Consider the following 24,879-nt stretch of genomic DNA (forward strand, 5'->3'; position numbering starts at 1 on the left):
ACAACTCACTCCAGGTACAGATGTTCACGTAATAGGGCACCATCAGCCGCGCGACAAGAGCGTTCTGCAGTCTCTAGAGCAGCGCTAGGCCAGCTAGCAACTGATTGCAGAGTTTGTTTCCGCTGCGGACCCCCGCGGCACATAGCAAGTTCTTCAAGTGCAGAGCCAGAACAAGGACGTGCAACAAATGTGGTAAGCTTGATCATTTCGAACGTATGTGCAGAAGTCTGGCAGAGCCCACGCAATCCTTGGCCATTCAAGAGGTCACTGCCAAAGATGACACTGGAGTTATGACAGTTCTTCACCTGGGGCGGAGGCATACAACAGGAATACAGGTGGACGTGCAAGTGCACGCTGTCACTATTCCACTTCAGTGGACACCGGCTCTGCGGTCTCAATTTTGTCTGCTACTACATACGAGAGGCTGAAGCTTTCAACTTCGTTGCAACCATCTACAGCCACCCTCTTCGATTTTTCACGCAATTGCATTGTTGTGCAGGGATGTTTCGTCACTCCCGTTGTATTCCGCGACCGCCAAGCAAACGTGTACTTCCATGTTGTGCCTGTAGGAACGGATATCCTGGGGTTGGATGCCATCATTGCCCTGCGTCTGCAAATCGGTGGCAGGTGCGTAAACTGCATGACACCTTCGTACGCGCCTCAGGGCATTCCCAGCAAACTGCACGCCAATTTTGCACACTTGTTCGATGGGAAGCTAGGCCTGGCAAAGAACTTCATTCATAGGGTGCGAGTTCGTGGAGGCACAACTCCAGTTGTTGCGAAATAGTGGCGATTGCCGTTAGCAGCAAGAGACCAGGTGTCTGGGAAACTAAAGCGTCTTGAACGTGAGGGTATCACTGAAAAAAATTGATAAGTCTGAATGGGTATCGCCGCTTGTCATTGTGCGGAAAAAGGATGGGTCAATACACTTATGTGTGGATTTACGTGAGCCCAACAAGGCAATTGTCGTCGACAAGTTCCCGTTACCACACAAAGAAGAGCTCCTGAATAAGCTGCATGGTGCAAAATACTTTTCGAGATTGGATTTAGCTGCAGCGTACCACCAAGTTCCACTGAGCCCAGAGAGCAGAGATTTAACAGCGTTTATTACGGACCAAGGACTGTACCAATTCCGACGTGTATATTTTGGCCTTGCTTCAGCACCGGCAGCTTTTCAAAAAATGATGACTAAGATTTTGCAAGCGTGCAGCTACATAGACGACACACATCATTTTTGGCAGCTGACTTGACGAACATAATGCAAACCTTAGGCAAGTTTTGCCAGTGACAATGGGCTGAAGTCAAAAGTGCATTTTCAGTGTGAGCGAACTTCCACTCCTTGGTCATCTCGTGAGGGATAAGGGCGTGCGACCACTCCAGAGCAACACTGATGCCATTTACAACACTATGCAAAAGCACTGAAGTTTGGGCCGGTTGGTATTGATCCATCTTGAAAACGTAGCCGCACGAAAAACGGGGACAAAAAAGACATGTACGACAGGACGTATGCTGCACTTCCAACTGAATTTTACTGCGGAGACCAAAGCTTAAGTACAGCGCTACTATCGTCTCGTGGCAGTGGTCGAAAAACGCCAGTTCATTATCAACAAGAGACTAGGAAGCGGTGCTAACACACTTGACCACCTGCTTTTCTAATGTCATCATCATCATCAGCCTGACTACACCCACTGCAGGGCAAAGGCCTCTCCCATGTCTCTCCAATTAACCCTGTCCTTTGCCAGTTGCCGCCACTGTATCCCCGCAAATTTCTTAATCTCATCCGCCCACCTAACTTTCTGCCGTCCCCTGCTGTCCTCGCATTACATGCCCTGCCCAAGCCCATTTCTTCCTCTTGATTTCAACTAAGATGTCATTAACCCACATTTGTTCCCTCACCCACTCCGCCCTCTTCCGATCTTTTAACGTTATACCTAATGTTTTCCAATGTGATATGCCTCAATAATCTCTCTTTCCATCTGATCCTTTCCATGCCCAAGAAACTTAGTTTTCCGAAAAATGGGTTTGCACTTACAGTCCCGGCAGTGGATAGCATGATGACCGCTCTTCCCTTCTTTCACCTGATTGTGATGCTCCCTAGCTCTCGCATTAAAACAGCGTTCAGTCTGATCTATGTACACTCTGTTGCAAGTGAGCGGAACGCTGTACACTACCTGCAACGACGGACAAGGCAACGTTACGTTCCCTTTTTGGAATGACTGGCTATTACGCTAAGTTCATTCAGCGATACGGCGAGATGGTCGAACCCCTTCCTGAGCTGCTGTGAAAAGATTCCGAGTTCCAGCGGGAGTAGAAGTGTCAAACTTGCTTTGATGAAGTGCGTCGTTCTTTCTCTGACAGATGCTTGCAGCTGCATGATCCTGCCCTTGAGACCATCGTTACAACTGATGCGTCCGGAATTGGCCTCGGAGCAGTGCTGCAGCAGTGGCGTGGTCACAAAGTAGTTTCTGTTGCCTTTGCTTCCAGGGGATTGTTGACAGACGCGGAAAAGAAGTACTCGACTGGCGAGCTTTGGCGCGTGCATGGACCTGCGGATGCTGGCATGTGTACCTGTGGGGCCGTTCGTTTATTCTGCGCACAGATCACCAGGCCCTGGTAACTCTGCTGACAACAGAAGGGTGGGTTGCAGACCCTTCAGAATCGCAAGATGGCACGCTTGGCTACTCGATTACAACTACACAATAGAATTTCAGCAGGGCAGTGAGAATGTTGTGGCGGATGCCCTCTCACCAATGCCTCACTTGTGGAGCGCATGGAGCCGGAAGGGTCTGATGACGCGGCGTGCTTTGTTTCGTCGTGCACAACCCGTGAGGAGTTCGTGGCTGAAACTTTGCAGGATCGGATGGTGCGGGACGTCATGCAGTGGCCTCCAGGTGCACAGCCTGTTTACCGCATCCGAGACGAGCTGGAGGGATTCTTCTTTGTTGCGAGCAGTTTTGTGGTGGCCACAGCGCTAACTGGGCGCCTCCTGGCAGCAGCTCACGAGTCGCACCCAGGTACTTCACGGACAAAACAATGGTTACGTGAAAAGGACTGGACAGAATGCCATGCCAGTGAAAAGATGCCATGACAATGCTTGGCACTCTGGTACCATGAAAACACTGCGTGAATTTCAGTTTTCCCCGACACAGAACCCCTCCAGCTACACCCTCACAGTTCCCGGCCGTTAGACACCCTGCGAGAGCAAGGTAAGCTACCCTATGAGAGGGGTTGTAATGTTTATTTGTTGATTCTTCAAAGCTGCCGCCACGTGGATTTATTGCTTTATTTGTGGTGCAAAACACGACCAGATATATCTCGAAGGATCACAGCCAGGCTCAAGCTATTCGACACTATTCCAGACAGACTGTTGTGGTAACCTTGCATGTTGTACCCCAAAAGTTGGCCATCAGCTTTCAACTGAGCAGGACCGAGAGCGGTGGGCATTCTGTTCTATGACCGCCGAGCCACAGTTATTTGTGGGCACAGGTCGGCCCAGTTTCTTACAGCAGCTCTTTTCGCTGTCTTCATGGAGGTGTGTGGTGCTACGCAGATGCAAGGAAGCCTGTCTGCAGTGTAGCTCTTGCTTAGGGCTCCACTATCGTGGGCTATCAAAGATGATAAGTTGTCTCTTCCGATGAACTACGGAAGACATTTGCATGCTCCCTTTTATCATTCACAACCAAACCGCCTTGCAGAGGGCACAGTTCAGAGAATCAATGACAGCTTTGAAGGACTACAGATGCCTGACTTAAGTTGCAAATTTTCTTCTCAGTAGTTATACATGAGACATTGGTATACATGGATCACCACCACATACATGAGACATTGGTATACATGGATCACCACCATGTGGTATTGGCCAGAGACCACTGAATAATACACACCTAATTTCTCCTCTCATGCTCTTTTCAGTTTCTGATTCAAAAACCATACAATGGCTTAGATGTCAAAGGCGCATCGATCGTGGAAAAAGTTTTTGCGCAGACAGACACAGGCCGCTACAAAGACTGCACACAAACACATGCACTAACTGACACATGAGTTGTCGTTAAAACTTTTTACCCGATCGATATGCTCCAACTTGCCCAAAAAGAAACTTTATCCATAATCAAATTGATAGTGACAGATCGCAATTTTTTTAAAATGAATTCTAATGAGACATCACAGCATCGTCATTCTATGTTTATTCCAGCCCCATCTTTTTGCAATGGTTGTTTTCAGTACAGTTTATTTCCAAGAGCGAATAATGCGTGGTATTCTCTACCTGACACTGCCATACAATGCATGCCTGTTGGAAAATTCACAAGCATCACAGACACTCTTGTTTTTTCAAGCCAATGAGTTTCTTTCATTTGCAAGTGCATCCAGCGTTGTATACCTGCTATGTAATCTCTTAATTTATTCTGTGCCAATTGCAAACACTGTTTCTAACCCCCAAGTGTTGCTTTCTTATTATTGCAAATATATGCATTAGGATGTGGTACTTGTTTTTTTATTTACAAATACTGCTATCCCAGTTGGGACATTGCAGGAGTGGTACATAGGATGGAAAACAGATAAAACAGTAGGATAGTGCATAAACATAAAAAAACAAACAAACATAAACAAAAGTGTGCTATTAATAAGAAAATACATGATTAGACAATTCTTGAGCAAAGCGGTCAACAGACATCTGACGTAATGTAATATCCAAATTATTCCATAGCTCCACTGTCGAAGGAAAAAATGAATATTTGAAAGAGTCCAAAAACGGCATAAACGGCACAATGTTAAGCGGGTTAGTACGGCGAGTGACACGTGCTGAAGAACTGGCGAAAGAAAAGAAAAGCGGGGCGTCAACATAAATGCATTTGTTGATGATCTTGTGAAGAGTGATAAGGCGAGATCACATATGCGTCTGTGTTGAAGTGTGTCAAGTGATAAGGTGCGGGCATGAGCTGTGGGAGAGAACTGGCGGTCATAACGTTTATATATAAATCTTATTGCTTTATTCTGCACATTTTCTAGTTTAGTGATGTCTTTAGCGAAGTGCGGTGACCAGACTGCCGAGGCGTATTCAAGCACAGGCCTTACCAGAGTTTTGTACGCCGTCAACTTACAGTTTTTAGTCGAATCCTTTAAGGTGCGTTTTAAAAATCCGAGTTTCTTCAGTGCCTTGGAGCAAGTTAAATCGACGTGTTTTGACCAATTTAAGTTAGAACAAAAGGTTCTCTCTTATCACTCTTATCATTTTTTTTTTTTTTCCACCCCTGTACAAGCCCCGTACAGGGCTGACAGTATCAACAAAAAAAATAAGGGGGAGTTGAGTGATCTGCCGCCCCCCAACTGCCCCCACCTCCCCCGCACAGCAGCGCCTTCGCCCGAGCTTCTGTTTGCTTGAACCGTAAAGTGTCTCAAATCCAACACACAGAGCACAGCTGTTTGTGGTCAGGGTTATATGTTTGTCCCAGTTAAACAAAGACAGGATGATGTGAGACAGCAGTTGGACTCTCAAGCTGCTCCAAACCGGGCCCATCAAAGGAGTGCTTTTTCTGCCTGCTGGCAAAAGCAGGCCCATCAAATCAATGCTTACAGACCGTGGAGGGCAGAAGTAGCTGCAGTGAACAGGTCTGGCCACCCATGTGGCCAGACCACTTATTGGTATGGTTGCTGAGCTGTGCTCCTCCTCCAAGGCTCCGCCAAGGGTTGCTGGTTGCACATGCCATTGGGGGGACCAGGTGGGGACACGCACAATCTGGCACGCTCGCCTCAGGCGAGACTTTGTACCGGGGCGATACCAGACACTCGCTAAGCCACCCACGGAATGGCTCCTTCAGTGCACAATACGGTCGAGGAACTGGTGGAGGCCCATCTCGCAGCACAGGCACGAAGAACACCACCAGAGTAGTGCCAAACACTCTGCTATCCTGAAATGTGCACCCTGTCTACCACACCGGCCGCAGATATCCAGTGTGCCTAAACCCCTGCTGACTCCCCTGCACAGGCTGCACAAATGGCCACGGTCCACCCTGCCTGCCAGCATCTTTCTGATGCCCACTAAAGGAAGTGCACCTGAGAAGCCTCACCTGGTTGCGGGTGGAGGACAGCTCGGGGCTGACCGGCAGGAAGGGCACGGCCCCCACCAGGGTGGCCCCACCCCACAGGGCCTCACACTCCCGCCGGTCCACCTCATCGTACAGGTCCCGGGCCAGCTCCACAAACAGGGCTTCGGGCAGCTGCATGCAGGGAACAAGTTTACTTCGAGGCACGCACTGCTGCGAACCACACACGTGCCACACATATCACCATCACTTCCACGAGAATCATCGTACATCCAACAGCTCCAGTTCCTTTTTTTGCCAAAAGCACAGATGGTTTGCTGATGCAATCATCTCCAAGCTTTGCTATCTCGGCTGCCTCAACTATCTCAGCGTGTTTATCGATCACTTTACGTTGGGCACACTCAGCCAATCTCTCACATGTATCAACGTTAATTTTATGTTCTCTCAGTCTTTCGTTCTTTCAAGTTCTTTCAGTCTTAAGAACTTAAGACTAGTGTTTTTCAGGAGTTTATTGTTTATGTGGTCACAGCCAGATGATGAAAAAGTCTTCAGGGAACTGATTAGATTTTCTATTCCAGTCGCGGTGACAGCGATTTGAGGCATGGGCATTGTTGGGGAAATATTTGGACTGAAAGCAGCTGAGGTGAAGACTGAACAAAAATATTTATTTAGAATTTGTGTGCACTCTTTGGATCTATTGGGTCTATTGGATCACAATCAGCGTCTAAAAGTTAGATTACGTTCGATCGTAATTTCGGGGAAAGAATGCGCCAGAATTTATTCAGGATGGATTTGAGGATAGAATGTAGGTTGGTAGAAAAAAACTTCTTCTTGGCGGAGGCTAATTTTTCGTTATATTCATTCGCGCATTGGTGGTACCTTTCCCACGCTGCGGGCCGGTTATGCAAGTTAGCAGTTCTATAAAGCCGTTTTTTCCTATTAACAAGCCCAAGCCCATTTCTTCTTCTTGATTTTGACGAGAATGTCATTAACCCGCGTTTGTTCCCTCAATCATTCCACCCGCTTCCGATCTCTTAATGTTACACCGATCATTTTTCTTTCCGTAGCTCACTGCGTTGTCCTTAACTTAAGCTGAACCCTCTTTGTTAGCCTCCAGGTTTCTGCCCCATAGGTGAGTACCGGTAAGATCTAGCTGTTGTATACTTTTCTCCTGAGGGATATTGGTAAACTGCCATTCATGATCTGAGAGAACCTGTCATATGCGCTCCACCCCATTCTTATTCTTCTAGTTATTTCCCTCTCATTGTCCGGATAAGCTATCACTACCTGCCCTAAATAGACATATTCTCTTACTACTTCAAGCACCTTGCTACCAATTGTGAACTGCTGCTCTCTTGCTAGACTGTTGAATATTACTTTAGTTTTCTGCATGTTAATTTTTAGCCCCACTGTTCTGCTCTGCCTGTCTAATTCATCGATCATGCTTTGCAGTTCATGTCCTGAGTGACGTAGCAAGGCAATGTCATCAGCGAATCACAGATTACTCAGGTATTCTCCATTAACTCTTATCCCCAACTGTTCCCATTTCAGGTTCCGGAATACTTCCTGCAAAGAGGCAGTGAATAGCATTGGCGAGATCGTGTCTCCCTGCCTCCAGAACCTTTCCTTATTGGAATTTTAGTGCTGGCTTTATGGAGGACTATGGTAGCTATGCAGCCATTACAGTATTTTGACATAAGGTTCTGCATGACTGCTGAGGTTTGAAAGGAGTCAAATGCTTTCTCATAACCCATGAAGCCCCCTTTTTTCTCTTGAAAAGTCAGATAGCCCAAGGAAGTGGCATGCGTAGCAACAGCCATTTTTAGGTCAGTCATGGTAGATGCGATATCTTGTGTCTCTTATGCTCAGTGATTTGTGATGCTGCTGTTGTGCATGCTCTGCTGGCCTTGCAGGGACTATGTCTTTTCTAATAAATTTCAGTTGATAGTCCAGTCGTTGTGGCGTGTACACTCCTTCTCTTGTCCCTTGTCGTGCAATGTACCAACTGGCCCCCATTTCAACCCTACTGCTACGGCCAGCGCAACGTTCCAAGGCAACAGAGACCTAGCCATGCATTAAACCCTCCATTAACTCACCGGACCATGCTGTTAAACCTGCAGTTGTGTCTACTGAAGCTAGGCAAGTGCAGCACATATCTAATGTCTGCTAACGAGGGCTTATCACACAATGCAATTTCACAGAAAGAAAACAATTTTAAATGAAACAGTAGCCCAGGCAGAGAAGCAAGTTTTTCGGGCGCAACAATACCACAAGTGGCAGGCACGGTCTACTGCCGGCCGCTCCTCGCAATTTTTGCAACATCGCTACACAACGAGCAAGGACGGCGCTGTCTCCCTCGTTGTGTAGCGCTGTTGCAAAAATCAGTGCCAACTGACCCAGACTTCCATTTTTTCTGCTGCTCCTCCCCTGTCAGCAACCTTAGTGGCTGCTTCTATCCGCAAACCAAACTTCAGCAGGAATCTCATGGCCATTACGAGTCCACCCTGGTGATGGCGACTACACGTCAGCAAAAGTGATGTACCTCACCCTCCATAGAGTAATTACACTATTTTAGTACAGGATAGTATCCATTTTAGTTTCCACTACCAAAGCTGTCAAGACACAGTGGCGTACACCTTGTTCACAGAAGTTTTAGTGGATCGTGGTTACTGCTACATTCAAGAAATTAAAAATACTGTGGCGCCATCCAGTGACAAAAGCTAAAAGCACATTGCCGGTGATGCGAAGGGAGCATTGCTTTTCATCAAAGGGCATACAGGAGACAGCATAAAATTATAATCAAACACGATGAACACTTCTGAAAGAAAAAAACATGCACTTAAAGAAAATGAGCGATATTTTCGCAGGATGTGGTCACATGGTGGGACACACTGATGATGGCACTTTAGTTTGTTTGTTTATTTTGTGGGGACGCGCTTTTCTCGTCCCCTGTGGTTGGCTTCACCAACAATGCACCCTCCTTAGCCGTGCGGCTTCCCCGCAATGCACCCTCTCTAGTAGTGTTAGTTACTTTAACTAACAAGGAAGGGCGCCGGCGCCACAGCAACATGAGCACCACGGATGGCTTGACTGCTGCATGAATGCACGGGGGAGATGGCCCTCTTTGGCACGGGAAGTTGGGCCTCTCCACCGGCGGGCGGCCTCGTAGTGGGAACATGGTCCGACAGCTCGTCCCGCCCCGCCTCGGAGTTTTCCCTTTTGCCTTAGTGTGGGCAAACATTCGCTCGTAACGGTGCTGGTGAGTCGGACGCCCTCGATTCCTCAACGTATTTTGTTGCTAGCTGGCGGTACTGTTGTTGTAGCAACAAATGCCTTGCTTGCGTCAGCCAGAGTGTCGTTCCTTTGTTCCCTCAGAGCAAGGCCCCCCGTGGTCGGCGTGCGCTCGGTAGTGTATACGCGATCACGGGGTAGGGTCCGGCGGTCTTGACCTCTGTCAGCCGAGGTTAAACGAGTATTTATCTACCCAATCAAAACCCCACATTTTTTAGCGATTTTGAATGACAAATTAAAATTATAAATGCTCGTCTCCCATCCCTGCAAAAGAATCCCCACCATCACATTCAAGCACGCAATGAGACTCACCGCCTGCAGCTTGTGTTTGGCTGCCCGGGCATGCGCTGACAAGTCCAGGCTGCAGAAAAAGGACACACCTCTTAAGGCATAAAATTGGAAGCACAACACACAATTCCTCTCCTGTGTGACTGTGGAGCAAAGGCAGCTGGAATTCACCCACATCTCCAGGTGGACATCATTCCATAATCTACCGAATGCTTTCCAGCTGACTTTGAATGGCACAACAGGCATTGTTGAAATCGTCTATTTTTCAAACACACAAAGCCAGTCCATGGAATAAAGCTGTGCCGACTGTCTCCAAAAATGGCCATCAGAAACTGGGGCAGAGCTGCTCTTACTTGGCAGTCAGCTGCTTTCCAGGGCATCAAACAGAGGCACCGCTCAACTGATTTGTTCCAATGAAAAAACTAGCTGCGCAAGCACACAAAGTGATGGGAGGATATTTACGAAGATCTTCAGGGTTAAAAACTGAAGAATCACTTTCCGACTTCCAGCTGCTCAGGCCAGTATTACCGGTCGGGGGAAATCAAGCCGTGAGCCTGGGCTGATGCAAGCGTCAGAAAGAACACGCAGAAGAGGAGTTTTATCTTCGTAAATATCTTCCCATCACTTTGCTCAGACTGTGTGCTTGAGCAGGAAATGTTTGTTTCTTCATTGGAATATGTCGGTGTAGTGTGTGTGCCACCTTTTCTTGCGCTGTTGCTGTTAAGCGGTGACACCTACTGGGCGCCTAAAGTCAGCGCCTCCTTTAATTTTAGGATGCCCTGCCCTGACTGGGTTCGGACGCTATGGTGCATCATCCCACCAGCGGAGTTCGTGCAGTGCCTTTCTGGGCGCCACTTCAGTCTAATAACTGCAACATGAGCCATTTTGCACGCAAAGTTCTTTTCATAAGATCCCTACCACAGGAAAGAAGCTTTTGTAGAGCTCATACTCAAAAAATTCACCAAGCTGCTGTCACGCAAAGCACTCACGCTTTGAGGTGTACCACCGAATTTAACAGCTGTAAACTTTCGTCTTTGTTTTTTAGTGAAGCACTCAAGTAAACTTGTTGCCGGGTGAGTTGGTGCACAGTTTCTAAGTTAGCGCAACACAAAAGCAATCACCTGTCAGTTGTCAGTAGCGCGTCGTCTTGTCTTTTTTCTTGCGATTGTTTTTGTGTTGCGCTAACTTTGTCAGAAATTTAGTGAAGCAATCTTTAACACTTTGCGGTCCGAAACTTTTACCCACTTTCCGGCTGTCCTGGTCCGAAACTATTTTGCTAGTTTGTGGCGCCGCGAAGAATAACACGAACTATCGAAGAAAAACTCGCAGGGTATTTATTTTTTCGCTTGCCTTCTGCAGGCAGCCCCTCTGCCGATATTTGAGCTGCGTGTGATAGCCAGGGTTGTTACTGCAGGTTTTGCGGAAAAACACCGTTTCCCTCCTTTTGTTTTTCGACCGCTACAAACAGCACAGTCCCAGCTGTTTCAGCCCGGGAGCTTGTAGATGAAATGGCTCCTCCGCCTCCCATCCTCCTCGCACTCCTTCCGCGCAGATGCCCCCCCCCCCCACCAGCTGAGGTGGCGCTGTTATTTCTCACCATGATTCTGCAGCTGTGGGCGCCTCAAAATAAAGCTACTGACAATGGAAACCTCTACAAGCCAGAAAAAGAACGCTTTCGCCACCATTTAATTGTCTTTCGACAGAATGCATAGCTCGCACAGTAATGATCCGCACGGTCAACTGCCCCCCCCCCCCGTGTTCTGTGTAGTGACTACACATGACCATTGGTTTCTTCGTTGTCACTCTCTTTCCTCCTGCTTGTGTCCTTGCCACTTCTTGTCACACGGTGGGCAGAACTGAGTACCATCACCTGACGCTTGTCCCGCCAAGCAAGCACCAGTCTGTAAGCTGCCACTTTGCCCTTTTTCTTGACCTGCATTTGCTTGCCATTTGGCATCACAGCACCAGTCCGTAGTACTCTTCTCTGTAGAAGCAACTCCTCGGCGGCAAGCATTGGCGAAGTGTCTGTGCAGAGGTGGCAGCATAGCCCTCTCTGGAGCAGGTGGAGAAGGGGAGCTCGGGGCAGCGGAGACTGTCAGTTGCAGTGCTGCCACCGCAGTAGGGCTCAATTGCCAAAATGTACCCCGTTCAGCAGTCGGCAAGTGCGAAAACACGCATGCACCATTTGGTTGGCTTTTGCGGATTATAGCATTTAATGGGGGACGAGGGTCTTAAAACTAACTCTTTTATTTATGGCCAGAATCTCATGAAATTTTGCACACAGATGTATTTTTCTCCTCTGATTCCAAATATGTAATCATAATTGAGCTGGTGGTCTTATTTCTTACAAAGTCTACAATGTAATTCGGTAATTTCTTACGCAGCCTTAATGAACTTTCTCTTTGCATTTTGTTGTCTTTATTTACATGAATCGATAGCCAGAGAGTTCCCATACCCGATGACATTCTTCGTTTTTCTCTAAAGGTATGTCATCCTGATATACTATGTCGAGAGTAAAAGGTTGCAGTATTTTACACTGCAACTCTTTAAGCTAATTGTAAATTGCTAGCTATATGTGGCCTAAACAAAAAAAAGCAAAAATGTCATCGGGTATGGGAATCTGCTGGCTATCAATTCATGTAAATAAAAGCAACAAAATGCGACGAGAAAGTTCATTAAAGCTGCATAAGAAATTACCTAATTACACTCGAATTTAAGATAACTTTTGATCTAAGACCACCAGCTCAATTATGACTACATATTTGAAATCAGAAGAGAAAAACACATCTGTGTGCAAAATTTCATCAGATTCTAGCCACAAATAAAAAGGTCAGTTTTAAGACCCTCGTCCCCCCTTAAACGAGATATGGCCCTTGAATCCAACGGTGCCCTCATCGATGCAAATTTTGGGGCCGGCTCTGAAATGCTCTCTGCATTTCACGTCAATGTAATGCACAACGTCCCTGATCTTGCTTCCGCGAGTTGCCGGCCGACCTGAAGAGGCATCATGGCACGGGGCAACGTGCAACATCCAAAACATTTGCAGAAATCTTTGCCGGCCGAGAACATGCGGAAAGAAAGGCATCTTGTTTACAATATCTTGGCTAAAATGCTCCTTCAGCTCTGGTTTCAGATTCAAGGCCATGTTTATAATTACTCCAAGAAAAGCTCTGAATTCTGTCCAGGTCACGCCTTCCAAGTCCTTCCAAATTGAGTTCTTTGGAAGCTCACTCGAAATCTTTTCACGTGCATACCGATTGTTTCGTGTACAATATTGTCCATCAGCTCGTCTGTACAAAACAGCTCAAAATAATCCAGCTCACAGTTGAGATTTCCACCGCTTACTTGTGATCCTGCGTTCGTGACAGTGAAGGGAAATTGAGGGAAATCAGGCACATTATCCGCGTACACCTTCCAGTCCGCAGCACGTGGCCGCGCACTGTTCCCTTGTGTGTCAACAAAGCTGCTGTCTCCACCGCCGTCGTCGTCACTCGTTTCTGTCGAATCACTGTCATCACTATCTGATGGAGGCACGTAATTCTCTTCCTCACTGAAGTCATCATCGCTTTCACTAAATGCACCACCGAAAAAACGCACGCGGTGAAAAAGTGGCCATACTTATCAGCGAACCGCGCGAACATGCGGTTTCGCGCCCGACAGCACTCTGGTATCCAGAAGCAGTGCTGAGCATTGTGCTGCACCCTAGTGCAAAAGAAAGTAAACTTCAACAAACAAAGTTTACTTATCCCTCAATAGATGGCGAATCATGTATACAAAAAATGCGCACAAATCGCAGTGAGAAAAACCGCGAAATTTAAACCGCAAACACCCTTGTCGGGCGGTGCCCAACAGCGGACCGCTACGACCGAGTTGCGTTGTCGGGCCCTGCCCGACAATGGACCACAGGGGGTCAAGACTGCAGACTGTGATAACAAAGTTACAAACAAGAGAATGTTTTTCTTCCTCTTGGTGTCAGTGATCGTCCTCGTGTATGGCATAACGAGCCAGGTCATTTTCGTGCCCTTGTCTGTGATAACAAAGTAATTTTTCCGTTTTGAGATCTTGAATAGCTGTGAACGTTTTGCATTTTTCAGCACAGCTGGAACTGCTGCTGATATGAATAGACGGTGTGTGCTGCTGTCCTGAGTCCAGTTTGAATTTCCCGCCCGGGCTTCATCTGCGAACACTGGACTTCTCTCCTCCCCGCTCTTTCTCCCTCTTTACAACTCCCTGTCATCTTACGTAACTCGTGTCTCTTTCGTTCCTTCTACCGCGCTGCACGACTGTGGCAGCACCGCGTTTTTACAAGTTGTAAATGCCTGGATAAATGTTCGATTTTCCTTGTGTTTGCGACCTGTCATCTATCTGAGGAGTGGTCGCAGCCCCAACGCGTGCCACGGAATCAGAATACGGTGTGATACTTATTGCTGCTGCCATAAAAAAGTATAACGTTCTCTTTGCTTCTTTCTTGATAACTTTCTCAGCACTATATGCATGAAACTATATTTTGATGTTGCTGTCTCATGATCTCATTGTTACCACATCAAAATGTGGTTTGTGCTACATGCCCTGCCAGCTTAGAATGTATTGCCTGCATTTCTGTTGCAGTGAATAAATGCAGCGCTATTTTTGCTTTCCTTCATATACTTTCTCACCTTATTTTCAAAACTTGACCCTATTAAATTTTCACACCAATGAGCTCTGCAAACCTTGAATAACTATAATTTTTTGAAAGTTAAGTTGTGCAAACCAGTACAATGCCTTTCAGTGGCGGAGCCAGCGGAGTGTATAGCACCATCTCGCAGGAAGCTGGGGAAGGCCCGGGCGAACAATACAAGAGTGTGCCAGTCACTGCAGTCGTCTGAAAAGGGGCACCAATCCCCATGTGTTCCGTGCATGTCCTCCGTGGGGAGCCTCTGTGCATGCCCCAGCACCAGCTGTTTGCACCAGGCTGTCAAACCAAAATTTTTGGGGGATTCGGTTCTTATCTGGGTTCATGCCTTCTGGGTTCAGTGCCAGTTCTAACTGGTTCAAAAAGGCTCAGACCAAGAAAATGCTTAACGAAGATTTGTTTTTAATCAACTTTGTTCTGCTGTTCGTTTTCTGAAGCCCATGAGAATAAACAATAAAAAAAATGAAAAATTTGTTTTATGCAAGATTTTTGCCACATTTCCAGGCGTCCTGTCCGGAGCCAGAGATTCTCAGCTGCGTCACAGGTCTGACCACCGCCTTGGTCCGCTGCTCTGCAGCCCCTGGGGACTGAGGGCCGAGGGTCAACTGGTGTGTTCACAGAAGGTTGTGGCCAGGTACTGCACCAGGGTGGCCAAATCCTGCTCTGGTGAGGGAGTGCGCTGTCGGTTCAGGTCACCGAGATCAGGCCACACTCCAGGCCTGTCCGTACACATGGAGTCCTCTTTCTACCAAAAACCCGGAGGAGAATTGCGAACACTGGAGACCCAGGGGGGGGGGGGGGGGGGGGGGGGGGGCTTTAAGTTTTGCTAGGGCTAAGCCTCAGTGCGAGGCCCAGAGACCGAGCATCACAAAAAACACGGGGCCAAAAGAGGCCAGCGCCCCAGAAAAGGGAGCTGAAAGGGCCCACCTGAGCCTCCCAGCACCACAGGCCGGACAAACCGAGTGTTTTCCCGGCGAGGGCAGGCGCCGTGGCCAACTACAGCAGGGCAATGGGTGGACCATCCCAAGCTGCAGAAACGGCCGACCGGTCGCAGGAACCAGCAGCGGTGGAAACTGAACCTAGCAATGTTTAACGCAAGAACCTTATCCAGTGAGTCTAGCTTAGCAGTGCTGTTGGAGGAATTAGCTGGTATTAATTGGGATGTCATAGGACTTAGTGAGGTTAGGAGGACAGATGAGGCGTATACAGTATTAAAGGGCGGGCACGTACTGTGCTATTGTGGATTAGCGGACGGACGAGAACTGGCCGTGGGATTCCTCATCAATCAGGATATAGCTGGCCACATAGAAGAGTTTTACAGTACTGACGAGAGGGTGGCAGCTATCGTAATTGGGCTTAATAAGAGGTACAAGCTGAAGGTGGTGCAGGCCTACGGGCCTACATCAAGCCATGACGAGCAGATAGTTGCACGCTTCTAGAAGACGTGGAATCGGTGATGGCCAAAGTACAATCTCAGTACACTGTACTGATGGGCGACTTCACTGCGAAGGTAGGCAAGAAGCAGGCTGGAGACCAGGCGATAGGTGACTATGGGGCAGGATAGTAGAGTTCGCAGATAGAAATAATTAACGGATCATGAATACCTTCTTCCGCAAACGAGCCAAGAGGAAGTGGATGTGGAAGAGCCCCAATGATGAGACTAAAAATGAAATAGACTTCATACTGTGCGCTCACACCAGCATCGTAGAGGATGTGGAGGTCCTCGGACAGGTGCAATGCAACAACCACAGAATGGTAAGGTCTCGTATTAGCTTATATTTGAAGAGGGAATGGAGGAAACTAGTGAAGCGAAAGGCTACTAACGAGTTAGCATTAAGAGGGAAGGTAGAGGAATTCAGGATTTTGCAGCAGAACAGATTTTGCGCTTTAACTGAAGATGACGACCGTAATGTTGAAACAATGAATGATCTTAGAAGAACTTGTTGTTGGGCTAGTTGGTAGTTATTCACAATTAAATTCAAAGGCGCCAAACCATACCCACACACACACACAGGAGAAGAAAGAAAGACGAGACAGAGCGCCACTCACAACTGATTTAATGTGCAGAAAGACACGTATATATATGTCACTGTCGGCGCATGCGCAAGGAAGACATTCAGCTTCGTGAAGATAAGCAGCGATCAAAAAACGCTTTTTCAGCCTTTTCAGATAGAGTTTTGATAATCAATTGGTTAGGCTGGCTTCAGCCGGGTTCCCTGGTTCGGTCGTGACACAGGTTGCCGGAAGCCTCCTACGGAAGTTGAAGAAGAAGGCAGTAGGAGTAGGGGAGGAGGTCCCTCGAGAAGAGGTGAGACCGGTGGCTGTGCCGTATGTGCACAAGTTGGCCCACAACCTGAAGAAGGTTGCCAGTAGGCATGGGGTGCCACTCGTTTTTACTGCTCCCCAAAAGCTCGGAAGCCTTTGCTCTCGAATAGCCAAAAGAAAAGAAAAAGTAAAAGAAAGTGGCTGCGGTACCAGGCATGGGCGACCGTTCACGAAATGTGCGGTAGGGGTTGTGTACGAAGTTCTCCTCTCCTGCGGCAGTTCCTACATCGGACAAACCGGGCGATGTGTCAATGAGCGGATCAGAGAACATCAAAGAAATGTAGAACAAAATAAAGATGGCCCCCATTTACCCATGCACATCAGAACCTGCCCATCGCGCACTTGTGAACCATGCTTTTCTGATGTGCGGATTTTGGCACAGAGTAGTGTGACAAAAGCCAGAGAACTGATAGAAGCATTCCATATCGAAAAGAGGGCCAACTTGTGCGTCAGAGAAACATCGATAAACCTGTATAAGGCTGAAAAAGCGTTTTTTGATCGCTGCTTATCTTCACAAAGCTGAATGTCTTCCTTGCGCATGCGCCGACAGTGACACATGTGTACGTGTCTTTCTGCACATTAAATCAGTTGTGAGTGGCGCTCTGTCTCGTCTTTCTTTCTTCTCCTGTGTGTGTGTGTGCGTATGGTTTGGCGCCTTTGAATTTAATTATGAATGAATGATCATCTCACAGCTATCGTTACGGAGTAGTAGGCGGTAGGATGATTCGACAGGATACCGGGAAGCTATCTCAAGAGACTAAAGAAACGGCAAAGCATGAGGACCTCTAACTCCATAGAGAGAATACAACAGAACAGAATAGAAGCTAATAAATAAGCGCAAGGTAACCGACATCAGGAAGTTTAACATCTACCCGATGCCGATGCGACCGATTGCTGTTGCCACGCATGCGCCTACATCGCGGAACAATCTCCTGTCATCGTACCAGATATCAGGCTCTTCGCTACCACAGCGACACCGCAGCAGCCTGAACACTTAAAGGCCCTGCAGCCCGTCACCATCTTCAGTGGGCAAGGGAGCAGCCATTGCGCCAGCATGGCTAACACGCATCTGTTCTTCGCACCCCAGGCGTTCCTGTCCCTGGCGACGTGTTGCCTGCTTGCTTCGCAGCCAGTCACACTTCATGAAGCTGGCTGTCTACCCGATGCCGATGCGACCGATTGCTGTTGCCACGCATGCGCCTACATCGCGGAACAATCTCCTGTCATCGTACCAGATATCAGGCTCTTCGCTACCACAGCGACACCGCAGCAGCCTGAACACTTAAAGGCCCTGCAGCCCGTCACCATCTTCAGTGGGCAAGGGAGCAGCCATTGCGCCAGCACGGCTAACACGCATCTGTTCTTCGCACCCCAGGTGTGTAACCGGCACTCTCTTTTCGTTAAGAAAAACGATAACAGATTCCTTATTTCGCTCCCTTGCCCAAGGGTGATCTGTGCTGTTGCCCGCGATTGCTTTGACTCTGCATATCTGTTGCTATGCTGCGGCGACGTCGAGTCCAACCCTGGTCCCAACACACGTACCGCCTCTGCCTCTAATGATCCGGAACACGATTCTCAGCAAATGAATGAGATAATTAAATTACTTAAAGGCATTGACAAAAAAACGTCTGAACTCACGACTGGCCAAACTAAACTGAGTGCAGACGTTAACACAATCAAATCAAGCCAGGCAGTCCTCGAAACTAAGTTGGTTGACGTGTTCAACCGTTTGGAACTGATTGAAAGCAGATGCAAAACTCTGGAAACCCTAGAACTCGACGTCGCCGCAACTCAAGATACTGTCGAACAGCTGACTTCGCGACAGTATGAATTACAGGCTCGTATAGATGACCTTGAAGACCGTTCACGACGGAACAATTTAATCTTACGCGGTATACCCGACGCACGTGAAACCTGGGAACAGACTGAACAAAAAATTATCACTGCATTTTCAACTTCTTTAGGCACTGATTTTGATCAACCGGTCATTGAGCGGGCCCACAGGATAGGTACGTTTTCACATCAGAAATGTCGGCCTGTAGTTATCCGGTTCGGCTCATTTAAAGACCGTGGCAGAATACTAGCATGTCGAGCTAAACTTAAAACTAACAACATTTCTGTATCAGAGGATTTTTCGCCAGCAACCCGTAACGCGCGCCAGCAACTTACTAATTTCGCTAAAAGCCTGCCTCAGTCGCCAAAGTTCCAGCTTCGTTACAACAAACTCTACGTTAACAATAAGTGCTACATGTACGACAGCGTGACAAACAACATCGAACTGATAAAGGAATTTCCCACCGAAGTACCCGAAGAGGACACACCGCGGTCGCCTTCATCAAATGCCCAAAACACCAAAAACGCCCTGTAGCATCACGAGAGGGGACGTGGGCAGTCGTCGCCTTCACCACGCACATCTGTTCTTTTCGCTAACGTAAGAAGTATCGTAAACAAACGTGACGCATTTCATTCCGTAGCTGACACGTGTAACGCAGGTATTATTGCACTTACTGAAACATGGCTTCATTCTAACATTCGTAACACCGAAATTTTCCACAACTCATCCCGATACACTTTTTATCGCTGCGACCGCACGTCACGTCAGGGTGGTGGCGTATTACTTGCCATTTGTAAAACACTCCGGTCTTACGCTATTAACATCACAACAGATCTCGAGATTGTCTGGGCATGCGTGGAACTTGGACACTCAAAAATTGTTTTCGGGGTATGCTACCGTCCTCCCAGTCACTCTGCTAACTTCCTCGATGATCTGCACGATGCCATAAATGCTGTTTGCACACGACACCCCCTGGCGCCTGTTTTCTTACTTGGCGACTTCAATCTTCCTAACATATCTTGGTCTTTTGATACCCCAGTTCAGAACCCTTCTTCTAACTTAAGCACCGATTTCTTAAACCTTTGTTCCACTTTTTCCTTTTCCCAACTAGTCTCTCAACCGACAAGAATAACTAATACCACTGCAAACACGCTGGACTTAATACTGACTACCCATCCCGATATGGCCTCAGAAATCACTTACTTACCTGGTCTCAGCGACCATCTATCGCTCTCATTTGACATTTGCATCGTTACTCCCCCTGCCGAGAAGATTTCTAAACACATCCGCGACTATAAAAAAGCTGATTTTCAGGCCATTAACAGGGAACTCGCCGAATTTCTCGATTATTATTGCAACGGGTTTGATGACCGCTCTGTCGATACTAACTGGAATCTATTCGTTACCAAAGTTAAAGAACTAACAGATACATACATACCATTACGGACAATCTGTTCCCACTTGAGAGCCCCGTGGTACAACTCCTATCTTAAACGACTGTCCAATCGAAAAAAACGTTTTTACAGAGTTGCGAAAAGGTCTGGTAGTAACGCAAAATGGGAGGCGTACCGCGAAGCTAATGACGTTTACGTAACTGCACTTAAAAGCACAAAAAATAATTTTCTTCACAATACACTTCCTAGCATTCTTTCCACTGATCCTAAAAAGTTCTGGCGCATTGTCAACCCCAGCCACAGCGATACCATTAACTTATTAGACGAGAATGGCCTTGCCATCCCAGATACAGAATGCCCAGCGGTACTGAACTCCACATTCTGTAATAACTTTGTTCATTGTACTAACGCCATTTTTCCACAAGCGCAGACTTACAACTACATAACTATGGATCCCATTTGCATCGAAGCTTGCGGTATTGAGAAGATTATTGAATCCCTTAAACCATGCTCCAGTCCAGGTACTGACTCAATCAACGCGAAATTTCTTAAGGGTTCTCAAACTTACTGTTCATTGCTGCTTTGCAAGATATTTCAACAGTCCCTCGACACCGGTGCTCTGCCTGCTGACTGGACGGTCGGGAAGGTGGTCCCAATCCATAAATCAGGTAACAAGAATTCACCCCTTAACTACCGTCCCATATCTTTGACAAGTATTCCATGTAAAGTATTGGAGCACATATTATACACAGGTATCGCGAACTTCCTGGAGTCAAATTCATTTTTTACAGACATGCAGCACGGTTTTCGTAAGCGACTGTCTTGCGAAACTCAGTTAGCATCATTTACGCATAAACTTAATCTCATCCTTGATCGCCGCTCAACAGCTGACTGCGTCTTCCTCGACTTTGCAAAAGCCTTCGAAAAGGTATGCCACAAATTACTACTTTTTAAGCTAAGCAAACTAAACCTTGATCCGAGGCTTTTTTCCTGGCTCGAATATTTCCTTTGCAACCGCACTCAGTTCGTAACTGCTAACAATGCCACCTCTCCATCAACCCCCGTCCATTCTGGAGTGCCACAGGGATCCGTCTTAGGCCCTCTTTTATTTCTTATTTACATTAATGACCTACCTTCTTGCGTAACCTCCAACATACACTTATTCGCTGATGACTGCGTAATTTTTCGCGAAATTAACGACACTAACGACGTATGCGCTCTACAGAATGATCTATCTGCTATATCTGCATGGTGCAACTTATGGTTAATGCAACTTAATTCTTCTAAATGCAAAGTTTTACGTGTCTCCCGCACATCATCTACTACAGGTGCATATTGTCTAAATAATACCATACTGGAGGCCGTCACGTCATATCGCTACCTCGGAGTTCATATATCTTCCACTCTAAATTGGTCGCTACATATTAACGTCATAATTAACAACGCTAACAGCATGCTAGGCTACCTACGCCGGAATTTCTCCAATTCCCCTACCTCCCTAAAACTCATGTTATATAAAACCCTTGTCCGTAGTAAATTAGAATACGCATCTGCAATTTGGGACCCCAGCTATGCAAATTCAATTAATGCACTCGAGCTTGTACAAAATAACGCCTCCCGTTTCATCCTACTTAACTTCAATCGTACTGCAAGTGTCACCTCCATGAAAAATACGCTCAACCTCCCACCCTTAGCCTCCCGTCGAAAATTTTCACGGTTATGTTTATTTCATAAAATTTTTTACAACTGTCCCAATCTACGCGATGAATTTATATCTCCTCCGTCTTTCATCTCTCCACGGCTAGATCACGTTCACAAGGTCGGTATAATGTCGCACGAAACAAAAGCTTGTTCTCAGTCGTTCATTCCCCGTACATCAGCAGATTGGAACCACCTTCCCGGATCGACAGCCTGCATTCAAGACATCCTGCGCTTCCGTAACAATTTAGCTAACATTGTATACTAAGGCTCACAACAAATGTACTTATCATTCTCCATTTCCTTTGTTTACTTTAGTTTCCTTTGTTTGTTCTCTTACCTTGCACTTACATATTATGCTTACTTCTTTTACTGAATTGTATAACCAGGAACATGACGCTTGTATGTTGAATTTTTGTTTTTGTTCACTTTCTGTAACTTGTAACCACTCCCCTCTGAAATGCCTTTGGCCCTGAGGGTATCAATAATAAATAAATAAATAAATAAACATGGAGAAAATCGAGCATGCTCTAAAGAACGGTGATAGCCTAAAAGCAGTGAAGAGAAAACTAGGCACAAGTAGAAACCAGACGTATGCGATAGCTGTAAGGTATCGGTAGCGTTCGCGGGGGTCATCGGAACGCGGCTGGGGGCACTCAAAGCGGAGCGTCTCCGTTCTTGGAACGCGGCCGCTCGCGAACGCGCCGGGAAGTACGGGTGTCCACCCGACACGCAGTACCGAGCACGAATGTATATTTGTGTTTATTTTCATTTGACACGACCGTGCGTTTGGGTTTGTGGAAAGGCCGTTTTGCCCTACGGAAGCTGGAGGGCTGGCCAGGCTCTCGATAAACCAATCATGTGAACATCGTAACATGATTGGAAGCCACCAAATGTGGGCCGGGCCTTTAAGTCTTTAAAACTGGGCCCCGGAGCCGGAAGCGGGGTTCTGGGCTAAGGTGAGATGCAACGCATCTTCGGCAACGCCGAGTAGGGGCCTCCCCTAGTATTAGCCAGTTCCGCCCTTTTTGTTGTTTGTCCTTGTGCCGTTAATTTGTCTCGAGTGTCTAAACTTCTGTACGCTGTAAATATCTGTACATAAACCTCAGTTATTGCCTTTCTTTATCCCTGCGTGTCAACACATCTTGAGACCGTCTCTGACGGGGCACCGCTGGTGCAGAGATCAAGCTTCAGTCTTCGAGTTGAAACCAACCGTCTCTGGCGGGGGCACCTCTGGTGCAAAGAAGAAGAACCTGCTGAAATTTACTGGCGCAGTCGACAGGATCCTGCGGCCATCGGAAGACGGCGCAGGAAGAAGATTGAACGCAAGGAGAAAGGCGACGGTCAGGCAACAGCAGCGTTCGAGCAAGGACCTGCGGAGAGACGGCGGCAAGGACGCAAGGACCACGGCAGTAGTCCAGCGACGCGGGACGGCATACGGTCCAGAAAAGCAGCGCGTCGATAACTTGACGGTCATCGGCGGCGGACCAGCGGCGTGCAACAGCTCATCGCAGCGTCCGGGGAAAGTGGCGGTGGACTCCGACGCCAAGGAGCTGGCAATGCGGATCGACGCATCGAAACTGTGAGTTTCCTTCGTCGCATTGTTAGCGTCCCTGTGCATGTGTTCGAGCCGGTAGGACAGTTGAGGGGTACAGACGGCGGTATGGAGGGTTATCCATGCCGGCCCACACTCGATGTGAGGTACCAAGTGGAATTAGCGAAGGCGCGTTTAGCGTACTTTCAGGCTGAACTTGCGAAAGTGAATGGAGGAAAGGCGCCGCTGTGCGAGGAGAAACCTCAGGATGTTAAGTGCGTCTTGGAGGAATTAGAAGCAAAGCGCCAGCAGCTAGCGCTGGAGCTCGCTAAGCTCAAAGAGTCCAGGAGAGCTAGTCAACTAACCATGGAGAACTGCTCTGAGTCCCGAGTGGAGAGGCCGCCAGTGCTGGAAGGCAACGGCATATGCCTGTCGGGCGCAGGTCAAGAGGACAGCCGGGCAGAGGTAAAGGGTGAGCCAGATTTCTGCGAAGCTGGAGTCGCAGTTCAAGAAAGTATCGTGACGGAACGCAGCGTCGCGGTATTAGAGGCGGTGAACGCGCACTCCGACGATCCAGCTACAAAGGTTAGCTCTACCCCAAATGACAACAGGGACGCGGACGCGAGTTCACGGTTGTTGGAGGTCACTCTGACAATTCCAAAAACGAGGTCTCAAGGAAGCCGCGAAAAAGGGCCGTTCGCTCAGCCTGAAGCGGCCAGTGACTATAGATGTAAGATCGGCGAGCTTGTGACAGGAGAAAGTGTAACGTTGTTGGAACGGCATACTGTGTCGGGCATGGGGCATGAAGAGCCTCGTACCGTTATTGATGGAAAGTGCCTTTCATCCGAGGCAGAGAACGGAGGTGGGCCTGTTGCGCCGACCGGGCAGAGCGCCGCGCAGTTGCTGAACGCACCCGATGTGCGTCCGACCAGGTCCTTCGAGGACAAGGAGATGCGTGGCGACTTGCCACAAGGCGAATTAGGGTCAAGCGACTGCCAGGGATCTCATGCAGCCTCAGAGTTAGACGATGCCACGAAGTCAGCAAGAGCCTATCAAGCAGGACGCGGCGTTTCCAAGGTTTGCCCGTGCAGGAAGAATGCCAATGGCTCCAAGCGAGGCAGAGTAACAGGAGGCAGGTGCGTGGCTTTCACGTTGAAAGGCGGCGCAGGCAATAGTATGTTGCGTGCTGCAGAACGCCAAATCAAATGTGGCAAAAGTGGCCGTACTGATATGATTAGACTGAACAGGGGCTGTGTTCCTCACGCAGTACATGGTTCGAACCGGCGCGCCGGAGAAAGCTTGCCCTCAAGTGTGTCGCGCGCTGAGGTATTTGGACCTATCGAGGATCATAAAGTGTTTGATCCTGGAGGGCAGCAATTTTTGAATTTTTGCCGTGCTGTGGCACCAGCCTAATGAGCCGAGTGGCAGTTAGGCGTTAATTGTGTTGAGACGCGTAGTGGCTCGAACGCACACAAGGACGCTCGGTGCGACTAAGGAGGCTCACGTGGCCACTTACGGACGTCGTGCGAGTGCTACTGAACGCTCAAGTTGCGAGTGTCTGTGTGTGTGCGTGTGCTCGTTCGCGAGCAGGACGAGGGTGTCTACTTGGTGGTGGTGAACTGGGTGCAACCCACCAACTTGGACGCTGTGTTACGGCGCACGGCAGGCATGCCACTGGGTGTATTTTAGTGTGCAATTTGCTTGTTTTCTTGGTGCCCGTAAGCATTTTCTGTAATGTGTTGGTGCGCGTGTGCATTATTTTGCTTTTGGTTTTGTCGCTGCCAGTACTTGTGTAGCAGCGG

At 48.0% G+C, this 24,879-nt stretch overlaps 1 protein-coding gene across 7 annotated transcripts in view; it reads right to left on the minus strand.

Annotated features, from left to right (window-relative positions):
• Positions 1-24,879, minus strand: part of Git (ARF GTPase-activating protein GIT1) — a 240,005-nt gene that overhangs the window by 100,018 nt on the left and 115,108 nt on the right. For all 7 annotated transcript variants that reach the window (XR_016284798.1, XM_089555369.1, XM_089555368.1 and 4 more), the window contains 2 exons: positions 9,645-9,693; positions 6,066-6,215 (listed from right to left, as the gene is read on the minus strand). Coding sequence is in view for 6 of the 7 variants with exons in the window: in XM_089555369.1 (XP_089411495.1) it covers positions 6,066-6,215; positions 9,645-9,693 (199 nt within the window). In the remaining variant the exon portion in view is untranslated. The remainder of the gene's footprint in view (positions 1-6,065; positions 6,216-9,644; positions 9,694-24,879) is intronic.

The sequence above is a fragment of the Amblyomma mixtum genome, chromosome 8, assembly GCF_055824585.1.
Source record: "Amblyomma mixtum isolate Tamu chromosome 8, ASM5582458v1, whole genome shotgun sequence".
In the NCBI taxonomy this organism is placed as follows: Eukaryota; Metazoa; Arthropoda; class Arachnida; order Ixodida; family Ixodidae; genus Amblyomma; species Amblyomma mixtum.